Raw genomic sequence first — 12522 nt, 5'->3', positions numbered from 1 at the left:
AATGTTCAATTTGTTAAGGAGCATTAGAAAGATAAACAAATATGACTTGGCCAGGTTGCTCACTGGAAGTGAACTGATTCTTAATGGTTCCTGGACTTAGGAAGACTTTTAAGCAGCTTGTGACAGTTAAAATTACCCTTTGCTTAACTCTGTCAAAGATTATTGCTCAATTTTGGAATTTATGTGAGTGATACTAATGATGACAACAAAAAAAACCCCACAGTGTTAATAATGACAATGATATTGATTGGCATTCATTGTATGCTGGATATTGCTAAGCACTTTACTTCTGTTATCCTGGGGTTGAGATGTGCAAAATGAGAGAATGGGAATTGAAGCAGTGGAAAAGAACAATAACCTTGAAGCCAAAACAACTAGGAATTTTTTCCCCCTAATTTTAGTATTTACTTACTGGGTGAACTTGGTCAAGTAGTTTGACTTTTCTGGAGCTCCTTATTTGTAAAATGGAAATATAAATACCCACATTCAAGGGTCATTAAAGATTAAGTTAGTTCATGAATGTTGAAAGGGCTTCTCAGCAGAGGCCAGCACATATGTACATCATTACTGTTGAGTTGAATCATAGATGATAGGAAGAGAAATACAAGTGGATGAGAACTAAGTAGAAATGGAGATGAATCAAGACAGTTTAGGGCAAGCAGTGGGCTAGTCTCCTTTTGGAAGTCATTTATAGGTGATATTTTGTCATTATCATTTTCTTTTCCCATCCATTTTATAAGATGAGAACCGGTGAGGGGACCTCACTGTTCGAGATCAGAGAATTATAGCAAATACTAAACTCTTTGTTAATAAAAGACTAGAGTACGAGAGAGGACTCGGAATGAACAGAGCTCTCACTGGATCTACTAGGCAGTTTCCTTGCAATCACCCTACAACCAGTGTCCTGGTTTTCCCAGACCCATGTGTCCATCTTGCTTCCAACGCCACACTACAGGGAAGTGGCCCCCAAGGACTTGCAAAGCTCAAATCAGAATTTCAATTGTGAAACCGCAGGCTTCAAAATGACTTATTCTCGTTACAATGTATGAAATGATCCGTAAATACATATTTTAACTTTACCGAGTTTAAATACTATTACATATCTTACTTGATGTCAGATTTTGTTAAGTATGTGCTATTATCTGAATTTACAAAGGTCAGTCAGATGGCAGTGGAGAATAGAATTAGATATATTTAAAAATCTTCTTCGTACATCTGTAGCTCAGATAACCCTGCCTTTTTCAAAGAGCTTTGGGCTTTTTTTCCCTTTCAAATGAGACTTTAATGAGTATCATGTGGATAAACTCTTTGCAGAGGTTTGAAAAGATTCAGAGAAAAACTGTTGTAGGAACAAGCAAACCATTCTGGATAAAATCATAAGCCATTTGAACGTCTCATCTCTCTGGTTGTGTCAGAATGTTTTGGCTGCATTTTCACCCCACAGGAATGTTTTCATCTCCATGGCTAGGTAAATAGAATGTGCGCAGAGTTGCTCCATTGCTATTCATGCCAGCACAGAGTAGCACAGAGTGACCTACTTCCAGCAGCATCCGTAGAATGCTTCGCTGCTTTTCATCAAGTCTGATTTACAAAACCACCGTCCGCTTTCCACTGCCCCTCCCCCACCCACCACCAGAGACAACATACTGTGGACTATACGAGTCGTTATTTCTTTCTCTCATCACTCCTGCTTTTGGTATCAGTTTATTTCAGTCCATTGTAAACCTCTTCAGAAGACAGAGAAGTGGGTGGGTAAGCAGCTTTAAAGGAAGCTGACATTTCTGATTTTTTAGAATATAGCTCTATAGAGGGATATTTGTGGGGCTGCAGAGAGAAATCAGGTGAAATTTTCTTAGACTACCTTGTTCACATAAACACATAGAGTAAAAACTCATCGGAGACCCTTTGCAGACATCTTGATTTTTTCTTATTGGGGACTGCTGATTGGAGTTTCCATAGGTCACTATCATGAGTTGCAATACAGCCAATCTATAAGTTGGCAAGCTGAACTAAGCTGGAAGCATCCCAGAGTCCAAGAGGAAAGTCTGATCTGGAAAAATCTTCCAGAGACTTTTATCCAATTGGCATGCAGAAACTTAGACTGTACCTGATTTGGAGTCTAACTAGAGCCAGTGTCACTGAATACCATGGTTAGAGCAGGGTGAGTGGTTCTTAGAGACCTTCTAGTCCCATCATTTGAAGATGAGAAAAGTGGGCTCCAGGGAAATTATAGCAGCCTCATTCTCCTGCCCTCCCACCCCAATCCAAAGCTCTCTTTAACCTGCCATTCCGTTTCTTATTATTGGATCATGAATGATTTGAGGCTCTCTTCCTTTTGCCATTGAGAAGAAATGTCACCAAGCAGAGGAAATAGGAATTCAGTTATCCTTCTGGTCACAAGTGGAAATTTCTATTCCAAATCTTAGAAAATCAAAAAGGTTTGAATTACTTGGAAAAGTAACATCCTGTTCTTCTGTTGGGTGAGAGATTCTTGAAATCTTAAGCCATTTTGCTATAAAGCTTTTGCTCACATAGTTGTGTGTGGTGGGGCAGAGGAGTGAGAATGAGATGATAAGTAGCAGCTCCACGGCCGACTGTGAGTTTAATAGAAGAACCACAAAGAGAGTTCCATTTCCAGTTGGATTCTGAACATCTTCACAAAAGAATTACCTAGCCGTACTATCTCCCATTTGGTTGTTCACTTAGCCACGCCTACATAGGCACAAACTTCAGGCAAGCCTTTGGTGAGCTGGTGGACTTCAGGGTCCGCAGGGTGCCTTATTTTATGTGGCTATCATTCTGTGATGTGGGATTGCATCACCAGAACTCCATACCAGATGGCAAGAGGTGTGGAGGCCCAGCCAACTCAACCTATGGGACCTTGTTTCTCTGCCTAGTTTTCTGTCCTCACTTCTCCCGACTTTGTCCTTTCTCTCTGCATCCCTCTCCTTTGTCTGATTTTCATCTGTCCCTCATCTTTCTTCACAGATGGCCAGGACACTAATGCACGGCTTTCATTATATTTATGGAACAAGTTGGGGTCTTTAGAGGCTGCTGTTCCAGAGACATTAAAGACTTCGGTCACGTTTGATACCAGAGTAAAGATTTACAGGATAATTAGTGATCCTCTACTGTTATTAACCCCTGACTTAAGCAGGTTGTTTTCTTACAAAGGTGTTGAAAATTAATGCCACTTTTAATAGTTTTAGTTGGAAGACCATAATGAGACCATGTGGGAAACTAGACCTACCATCAATATCTTTCAAACTCTGAAATGGGGATTTGAGGCGGGGGGTGGGGGGAGTAAAAAAGAATGGAAGAAAAGGGGGTAATTCTATCACAGGCCTACCTTTGGTCACCTTAATGATAGTCACTGATGGACAAGACTCATTTGTTATTCTTAGTTTGGGATAATTAGCTTATCGCTACTAAAGTTCTGCACTTAATCCTGGTGGCACAGGGAAACTCAGAATGACAGCTGAGATAGCATAGGGTGGATGGGTGACTAGATTCTATTTTTAGAGATGTTCCCTTTCCCTTGTAATTATTTCATAAAGAATATGAGGCTTTTCACAATACCACACTTAATAGAATTGAAAAAACGATCAAGCAAAACTAATAACCCATAGACATTCCTCCTCCAATCCCCTAATGGCAGGGAATTTCATGGCTGTGCATTTTATTTGTCTTCCAATTGATCCAGTTCTTTTCTAACTCTGCTCTGGGGAACCCCCTCAGAAGCCATATTAGATTTGGTTTGGAGGAAGGGTTTTTAAGATTAACAATGAGTTTGAAAATCCTGATCTAAGCAGGGTCTTCTAATAGTCAGCAATGGCCATCAGGGGGTGTCACCCTCAATCTTGAAGGACTGCAGGGCCAGTTCATCAGGTACCCTCAACATGAGGCTAAGAATCGACAAGTTAATGCTTCCTTCCGACTTGACCTCAACACCTGGGCCACCTCATTACTACACAACTGGATTTAGCTTGAAACTCAGCCTTGCCAGGCGTGGGAAAGGGGCCCAGAATACCAGGACTAACCTAAGCTACTCTAAGTTCTTTAACGAATTAAAGGATCTTTGAGAATTTCCCTAGTTCAAATCCACATTTGACTTTCAATTGCCAGATTCTTTGAAAGAAGACATCATGCACCTGGTCCTCAGTGAAGTTGTCCTTTGGGGAAATTCTGATTCTGATATGATGTGTCTTAGCAGGTCAGTTCAGGGACTCTCAGCATGCGGGGTTGCCTAAAGAAGGACCAGGGATTTTTGGAGCAAGTTTTGGGTGTCCTAAGCTAACCCCACAAAAAGACAGTGCTGCAAGCTCACAGCACACAAGCTAACAGAACAATGACTAAGGCCAATTTAAAAGTGATTTCATCTCACTCTCCTCCTCTCTGCCTTTCCCCATCCCAGGTTATTCTGCAGTGTGACTTTCCCTGCCCAAGGTTCCATCTTCCTGGTTCTCTGTTGCATCCAGAAGTTCCAAGGTTTCTTTCTTAGAATCCACATATCTCTATCAGCATGAGGTCCAGTCTGAAGATGGGCCTGGCCTCTACAGACTCTAATCGAATCATCTCTAACCTGTCCACTCTGTGCTCAGAGGGAGGGAAGAGGTAGAGTGCAGGTTAGACTGGAGCGAGGATTTGACACTGCTTGGTACATTGAAATCATTGCCTTTCTAGGTGGTCACATGAAGCACACCCTTTGGATTTAGAATTGTGGAACGGCAAGTTACAAAAGGATCTTGAAATTCATCAACACAGCTCCTCCGTATACAGATGAGAAAATTCAAAGCCAGGCATTCCATTCAAGGTTACTCTAGACTGAGGTCTCCTGAGTTCCAGTTTAGTATCGTGTTTCCTGCAGAATATAGGATCAGAGTTACACTGGGACTGTGGTTGAGTCTAGTCTATCTGCTACTCTTTCTGGGTCCTCTTCATCTTTCTACTCATGGCTTTATTCATTCCTCTGCTTAATAAAACCACGGATGACTTTCCATTAGCTCTGAACTCCTTAAAATTGGCATTCACAACTTTTACAGTTGACACCAATCTGGATTTTCAGCCCAGTCCTCTACTCCTCCTCTCCATATCCTCACTCTGCAGCATAACCAGACCTCCCGCAACTCTGCAAACACGCATCATCCTGCTGTTCCTTTACACAGTTACACACACTGTTTTCTTCATCTCGAATTGACCCCCAACATTTCTTGCCATTTTATCCCTTTCCAAGGGTATATGCCCAGCCAAGTACCACCCTCTCACCCAGCAGTGCTATTACGGTTTAGAGTACTTATTCATGGCTCTGTCTTCATTTTCTTACTAGACCAAAAGCTCCTTGAGAGTAGACACCATGTAGCACAACTTGCTAAATGTGGCAAATAGAGTGTGCTCCAAGGATCTTTGTGTATTCAAGAATAAATGGCTGGGACTTTCCTGGTGGTCCAGTGGTTAAGAATCCACCTTCCAATGCAGGGGTTGCAGGTCCGATCCCTGGTTGGGGAACTAAGATCCCACATGCAGCGGGGCAACTAAGCCCGTGCCACAACTACTGAGCATGCGAGCCACAACTAGAGAGCCTGTGTGCTGCAACTACAGAGCCCACATGCTCTGGAGCCTGCATGACACAACTAGAGAGAAGCCAGCACGCTGCAACAAAGAGCCTGCGCACTGCAGCGAAAGATCCTGCATGCCGCAAAGACGATCCCGTGTGCCGCAACTAAGACCTGATGCAGCCAAATATAAAATAAGTAAATAAATAACTATTTTTAAAAAGAGTTCTCATTACAAGGGAAAAAAACATATATTTTAAAAAAAAGAATGAATGGCATCCTGGTTTCTGTAAATTTCGGGCATTCCAGAATTTTGGAGGTGCTGAGATCTGTGAGGTTAACAGAGGGTAAGAATGGGACAAATGGAATGCTAAAAGTAAGGGCAGCCTTACCTTTCTGGAGATCTCAGCCCCACAGTGTGGTGATGGCTGTGGTGCTCGTGCCACCTGTGGTATATTGAGATCTGACCGTGCAGGCTCCTGTTGGCACTTGTTTTATTCAGTACACTGGCAAAGGCTCTGTTTGAGCCTCGTCCACAGCCCTCAGGAGGTCTTGGACTAAAGTAACTTATTTGATCACCTCCCACATTTGCTCCTTGGGAGTCCCAGGTCAGACTTGCATTGGTAAAGCAATTTCTGAGCATTTATTCTTCTTGAGATATTCTGCTGACATCCAGACCAACGTGATTACACTGATGTTCCAAGCTCTGATCTCAGCCCCACTGCGATGAAATTCACAAGACATTTACTGTGCTCTGTGTGATTTTTCATTGGTTGACCCAGGCCAGATATAGCATAAGTAAGTAAGTTCCTAGTTTAGCATTTTAGCCCTCCTGTGTCAGATCTTGCCAGGAGAGGGGAAAAAAGCCAAGGAGGAAACTATCATTCTGTAATTATCTTCAACCTAAAAAGCGACAGACACCTTCACTGGCAGGCATGGCACCCTCCTTCCTTCACCCTTTCCCCTCTATGATGATTCTGGTCCAGGCAGAATCAGGATATCATTTTCCAAAGGAATTTGCCATGAATAACCCATAGATAGGTTCAGAGGGCTGGGCTGGAAGCCAAGGCTAGAGATTCTGTGCTCTCAGCCCACCTCCCCATACCCCCACTGCACCCGTTCTTTCCTTGGTACCATCACTCCTAGAACCTTGGAGCAGGCATCCTTCCTTCTCAGAAACAGTCCTGGCTGCCAGTGGGTACAGGGTTTCTTCTGGGGCTGATTAACAGGTTCTGGAATTAGAATGGTGATGGTTGCACAACTTTGTGAATATACTAAAAACCACTGAATTGTATATATTGAAGGGGTGAATTTTATGGTATGTGAATTATATTTCAGTTGTAAAAGAACTCATGGAATACTAAGGCTTTGTGCAAAAAATTTAAATACTGTGGCACAAAAATTCCTGAAAGACCCCATGGGCTTTCAGTTGCTTCCTCTCTTTATGCATGTTCGAAGGTCATGTCCTCTGATGCCTGTGTTGGAGGTGGAGGGGATCTGATAGAAATTCATTCATCTGTCTTAGTCCCTGTTCTGTGTCAGGCTGGGGTGACTTTGGTCTGGGTATTTACTTGTCTCTGCTTCCACAGTTAAAACAGGGGTAATGAGCCTGACCTCCTCGATGAGGGTCTCCTGGGAAACAGAGAGCCAGTTTGTTGAGTGCTTTAGAGGTATGAGGTGCTGGATTCCTCTTGAATAGTTACAGGAAGGGCTTAAGTGGGACCTGACATGTGTGGAATAGAGCAGGTGCAGGCAAGAGGCTGGACGTGTGTTGCTCTAGGTGATTTAATTGTGCCATTAGGTGCTCTATTAGGAGCTGTCGCTGCTTGTGATTTTTATGTCTGTGATGAGAAGGGCATGGAGTTTGGTTTCTACTGTAATGTCAGGAAATGGACTTGGGAGAGAAGGGTGTGTTTCCCAGGAAGAATCTTCCCAGTGCTTTGATGTGGAGCCTTGATGAGTGGTTAGAAAGAGTGAGTGCTGTCGAGCGGGGTTTGTGATCGCAGGACTTGTGATGAAGTGTCATGCGGCAGCCGCGGGTCTATGCAGGCACCCTTGGAGGTGCGCCGAAGGGTTTCTGTTCACCTGGAAGTCTGTAAAGACCCCTTAGAGGAAAGATGAACTTGGGAAGCTTTTGTCACTGCCTCACTTAACAAATGGAGCTGTGCCTGGGGAAAACCAGGACCAGGGTGCAGGGGAGCCTTTTGCATACCCTCTGCCCACTGCAGCTTCCTAGATGCTCATGCCGGTCACTTCCAGAGCATGAACAGCTTACCAACCCAACAGGATGACTAAGTCCTTCAGGCAATTAGGGAGAGAAGCTAAGGATGAAGGGGACCCTGAGCACCTTGTTTTTGCTGCACCCTCATCCTCCTGCACACTCCAAAATTTATTCTCCTCCCTGGAGGAGAGGTAGGATGGTAGGATGAGCTAGAGAATCATCATAGGCTGATGACCTGTGGCTCATGAATCCTTCTCACTGACCTTCCCTGAGAGGACCAGCCAGTATTCTTCATCTTCCTCCTCCTCCTACGTATTCTTCTATCAATGTCTGAATGTCCGTTCCCCACTTCGCTATCTATTATAGGAAGTCCACTCACACTTCAAGGCTGAAAACTATAGGATCTTCTGCTTCTGGCAATGCTACTCTCCTCCCATCTTTCACCCTCTACCCAAGCAAGATTACTCCTTCCTTCTTCTGTTTCCACAAAACTTTTATGCACGTGGTGTAACACTTTACACATTCATTCACAGTGGGTGGCTTTGGAGAACTTGTTGAGAGCCTCATTTAGATTAGTCTCTCAGTGCCTAGAACAGTGCCTGGTGCGTACATAATACATGCCCAATGTGTGTCTGTTAAATAAATTAATGAATAACTACATAAGTAAATAAATACAGCAGAACATCATTTGTACACTCCCACAAAGAATGAAAGATATGTATAAACTGTATAAATATTTAAAATTGCTTTCCTCTTTATGATTGCGGTAACTTGATGAGAATACTATTCTAAACAGATCTTACTATATCTTCTTTCTGTGTATTGAATTGTTTAGTCAAAGGTGATAAATTTTGGGAGAAGAAGCCATGCCTTTCAAAAAAAGATGAAATTTGACAAAGCCATGCTCTGCCAAAGTATGTTCAGCAGAATATGAGTTTCCGAGGATGATAATAGCTGTTAAGGAAAAAATGATCTTAGGGCCACATGAAGCTCAAGAAAGCTGGATTAATCAGGTTCTTTCTGTTGTGGGATGTCTCAAAGCTTCGATCTGATATTGCTTAGGAATATTAGAGAAAGGGACACATAACAGTATGCTTCTGCAGCACCGCTTAACACCTACAGTATGAAGTACATAGTGGGTTTTGGTATATTGTTATTTATTTGCTGATGATATTTCAGTGCCTGAAAGCAGGTGAGTGCGTATGTCTGTGGTAAGGCCTGCTTCTTCACAGCCCTCTCATGTATACCACCTTTGCTCCGCAAAAATGAAGAGGAATATTAAAGGGAATTAAAACATTACTCCTGCCAAAGCAAGCATCAGACATCTCCAGTGGACTATGCAGCACATGACGGTGGTTTTAGAAATAACCTGTCAGCTCCAGTGGCTCTGCAGTAACCTCCCAGGACTCTCCTGTAAGTGCCAGTTCCCTGCACAGTAATTACCAACTCTCTCCTTGGCAGACGCACTGGCGTCTCCAAGTAATTTCTAGGGAACTCACACTTTCAAATTTACAAGAGGCAAAGAATCTTCTATTTACCTCAAGAGGTCATCAGGGTATTCAAACTGTACTAAGTAAAGGATGCTATTGATCATAGAAATATGGGGAAGAACTTGAGTTTTTACCTTTGTATTTTTCTCAGTGGGTGAGAGGCTGGGCCACTAGTTTATGGTGCAAAGACTGATGGGGGGATAATTCTCTTCTTCTCAGGGCCTCTTCCCTTTCTTGAGATTTGGAGCAGCAGTAAGCCTGACTTAACTATAGTTAGAAACCCTTTGTTGTCTTCATCTGACACTGGCTAATTGGTACCGATGTCTAAGAAGGAGACGAAAAGGAGATTCGGACTGGTCCAGTTGGAATTCTGACCTATGCCTTTGGTGTTTGTCCTCTAGAGATCTCAGGGAACACGGAGGACATCCCTCTGGTGCGCTGGAGGCAGCAGTGGCTGGAGAATGGCACTCTACTTTTTCACATCCACCACCAAGACGGTGCCCCAAGCCTCCCTGGACAAGACCCAACCGAAGAACCCCAGCGTGAGTCGGCAGAAGAGGAGCTGAGAATCCTCCACATCTCAGTCATGGTAAGAGCAGCACAACTGTAGCCTCTCAGGCTATGGCTTGTACTTCCTTGACATTAAGAGTCTGGGTGCCGTAGACAGAGCTCTGTAGGACCCAGCTCCACAGTCTGATCGTTGATCTTGTTAATACGTACATTTCCCATTTATGGGAAACATCTCCACCTGTGGTGTAAGTAAAAATTGCAGTTACTTCTGTACCATCATTACCCGACTGTTCTAAGAACATGCCTAGATGGGGAGTGACTTCTACAAACCAGAGACGGTGTCAGATGGGGGTAGTGGATTGTCTTAGAAAGGAATTATTCAATTAGATCAGAATATCTTATAACAGTTTCTCCATAAATGTTTGCTGAGGGACTGAGTTGCCAAGCTGCTCGCTGCTACTGAGCCCTCTTCTCCCAGATGGGAGAAAAATCAGTCCTGGCTTTCTCTCCTCTTACAATAAAGGGTGTGCCAATGGATACTTGCCTTTCTCTCTAGCCCATCTCAGAAACATCACCATCAGCATCGCTTCTAAGATATCCCTTCTGAAAATTAGAGAATTTTTCCTAAAATTCTAGGAACTTGTGTTTTAGAATCTCACTAGAAAGTAAGTGCTACAGTGGCAGGCAGGGATTTTGTTTGGCATTGTTTTGCTCATTGGTGTATCTTCAACACCTAGAATAATGCATTCACATAGTTAATGCTTAATTAGAATTATTTGTGGAATAAATGAATGCATTTCCCAGTGGAAATGGAACATGCCTGATTCACTTGGTATTTTTATTAGTAAAATCGGTACATCACCTGCTCCTGGGGTAGCTTGAAAGCAGGTTGAGACTTGACTGATTATCTGCGGACTATATGTATGGGGGGGGATGGGCTCTTTCACTGTTAGGAAATTCAACAGAGTCCCAAACGAGGTCTTGATCTAAACTTTAATAATCTATTACTCTGGTACCATCACTATGTGCTGTTTAGTTTTGTGTATTAGATTGGGGAAAACTGAGCACATTTTAGATGTATTAAATTTTTCATTATCTAAATATTTGGCATGGAAAATATCCCTATAAAATCTCTGATAAAATCTCAGACTGCAAGCCTTCTATTTCTTCCTCAGCCAGTGTCTCCATGAATAACTGACTTGATAGATTGCCTGCGTATGCACAGCTGCTCTACTTTGTTTAAACTATGTGGTTGAGAAAAGAGTCCTTGAATAGCAAATAGAAAAACTTCAGTGTCCAGATATGCCAGAAAGTGAGCAGGTAAATCAGATTACTGTGCCTCACATTTACAAATTAATTGAGGTTTATAACATTAGGGTTAGAGTACTTGTACATCCTTAGTCAAAGACCACTGTTTCTTCTCTCAGGGAAGCTTGTCTTCTTCAACGTAGCTTGTAGTTTCCAGATTGTGGTGAGATCGGGCAGACCTGCAGAATCAGCCCTGGCATCGCTTGGGGTGACAGATGCAGGGGTCACATTGTTTTTGTCTTTATCATGTGGTCTGATTGGAAAGAAGGGTACAATGGTGGACTTTCCACCAGCTATCCGCATCCTCCCATCAATGTGGGAGGCGGTTATTGTGATGGATAGTTTTTGTTTTCTTCTGGTCCAAGACCATTTCAAAGGTCCAGTCTTTGTAACACCACAAAAATGTTTAGGGTAAAGAGAACTGTAAAGAGATTCCCAGGAACTAACGTTGGGAGTGGCTGTGTCTGAAAGAAAGACCCTGAGTGTAAGAGGTTAAGGCAGGCGAGGTGTCAGAAGGTGTGTTTAGTGGGGGTTGGGGAAGTGGTGTGAGCATCTGTGGGAGGACAGTCCAAAGATTGTCCTAGTTGCTACATGATATCTTCAGTGTAGCAAGGACCCCATCTTCTATGCTCAGAATGAGGTGCTCCAATAGATTCTCCAGAGAAGTGTGTGTGTATGCATGTGTATGTGTGTGCCTGTTTGTGGGGATGGGGGGCTGATCAGGGATGCCAAAGAACGTGAGGAAATAGATGGTGTCCCCAAAACGTAATAACCCTTACAAGAAGCCCTACATTGCTAATGCTTTTTGTTGAGCCCCGCTGGGCAGGAATTAATGGGAAGTGGACACTGAACTGGAAGGAGAACAAAAGTCAGCCTTAAACCTGGGACTCTTTCCTTCATATGCTACTGGTTACCCATGGCAGACCAACTATGATGTTCAGTTTTCCAAATAACATGGGAGAGATTACTCCTGCAGCTTGACTTTAGTTTATTCTATGTTATTTTCAACTAAGCTGGAGGAGGCAGAGGTTCAAAGGGCTTGAGTAAAGGGTAAGGGTGGGCAAGTCTGGTATTTGTCGCTGGCTTGCCCTCTTGGATGTGGATGGGTCCACATCTCCATGAAAAATTCAGGAAAGCCTGTGGCTTCTGCAGGAGCACAGGGCCCCCGAGGTGAACTGAAAATATAAGTACTCCCTCCCATCCTTGCCAAGATGGTGTGGTCAGTGGAGCCTCCTGCCGCCTCTCTTGCCATCCCGCCTACCTCCATTCCTAGTGCATCCACCCTCAGACACTGTCTCTCCTATCCTTTACATTCTATTCTAGAAACAGTTTCAAAGTTTGAAATTTTGTATCTGCCCTCAACTTAGAAATCAAGCCTGAAGGTATCCTGTTTGAAGATGTCGTTCCCAGAGTCTCTGATGGTTTCTTCTTAAGAGACTCA

The 12522-nt window shown here is 43.3% G+C and overlaps 1 protein-coding gene across 2 annotated transcripts in view; it reads left to right on the top strand.

The window, feature by feature from the left end:
- The window catches only part of ASTN1 (astrotactin 1), a 330103-nt gene that overhangs the window by 116369 nt on the left and 201212 nt on the right, over positions 1-12522 (top strand). For both annotated transcript variants that reach the window (XM_060034430.1, XM_060034419.1), the window contains exon 2: positions 9665-9852. In XM_060034430.1, the coding sequence (XP_059890413.1) occupies positions 9665-9852 (188 nt within the window). The remainder of the gene's footprint in view (positions 1-9664; positions 9853-12522) is intronic.

This window comes from Delphinus delphis, chromosome 1 (assembly GCF_949987515.2).
Source record: "Delphinus delphis chromosome 1, mDelDel1.2, whole genome shotgun sequence".
NCBI classification, from domain to species: Eukaryota; Metazoa; Chordata; class Mammalia; order Artiodactyla; family Delphinidae; genus Delphinus; species Delphinus delphis.
The sequence above is the reverse complement of the archived record's forward strand: the minus strand, read 5'-3'. Positions and strand labels throughout refer to the sequence as shown.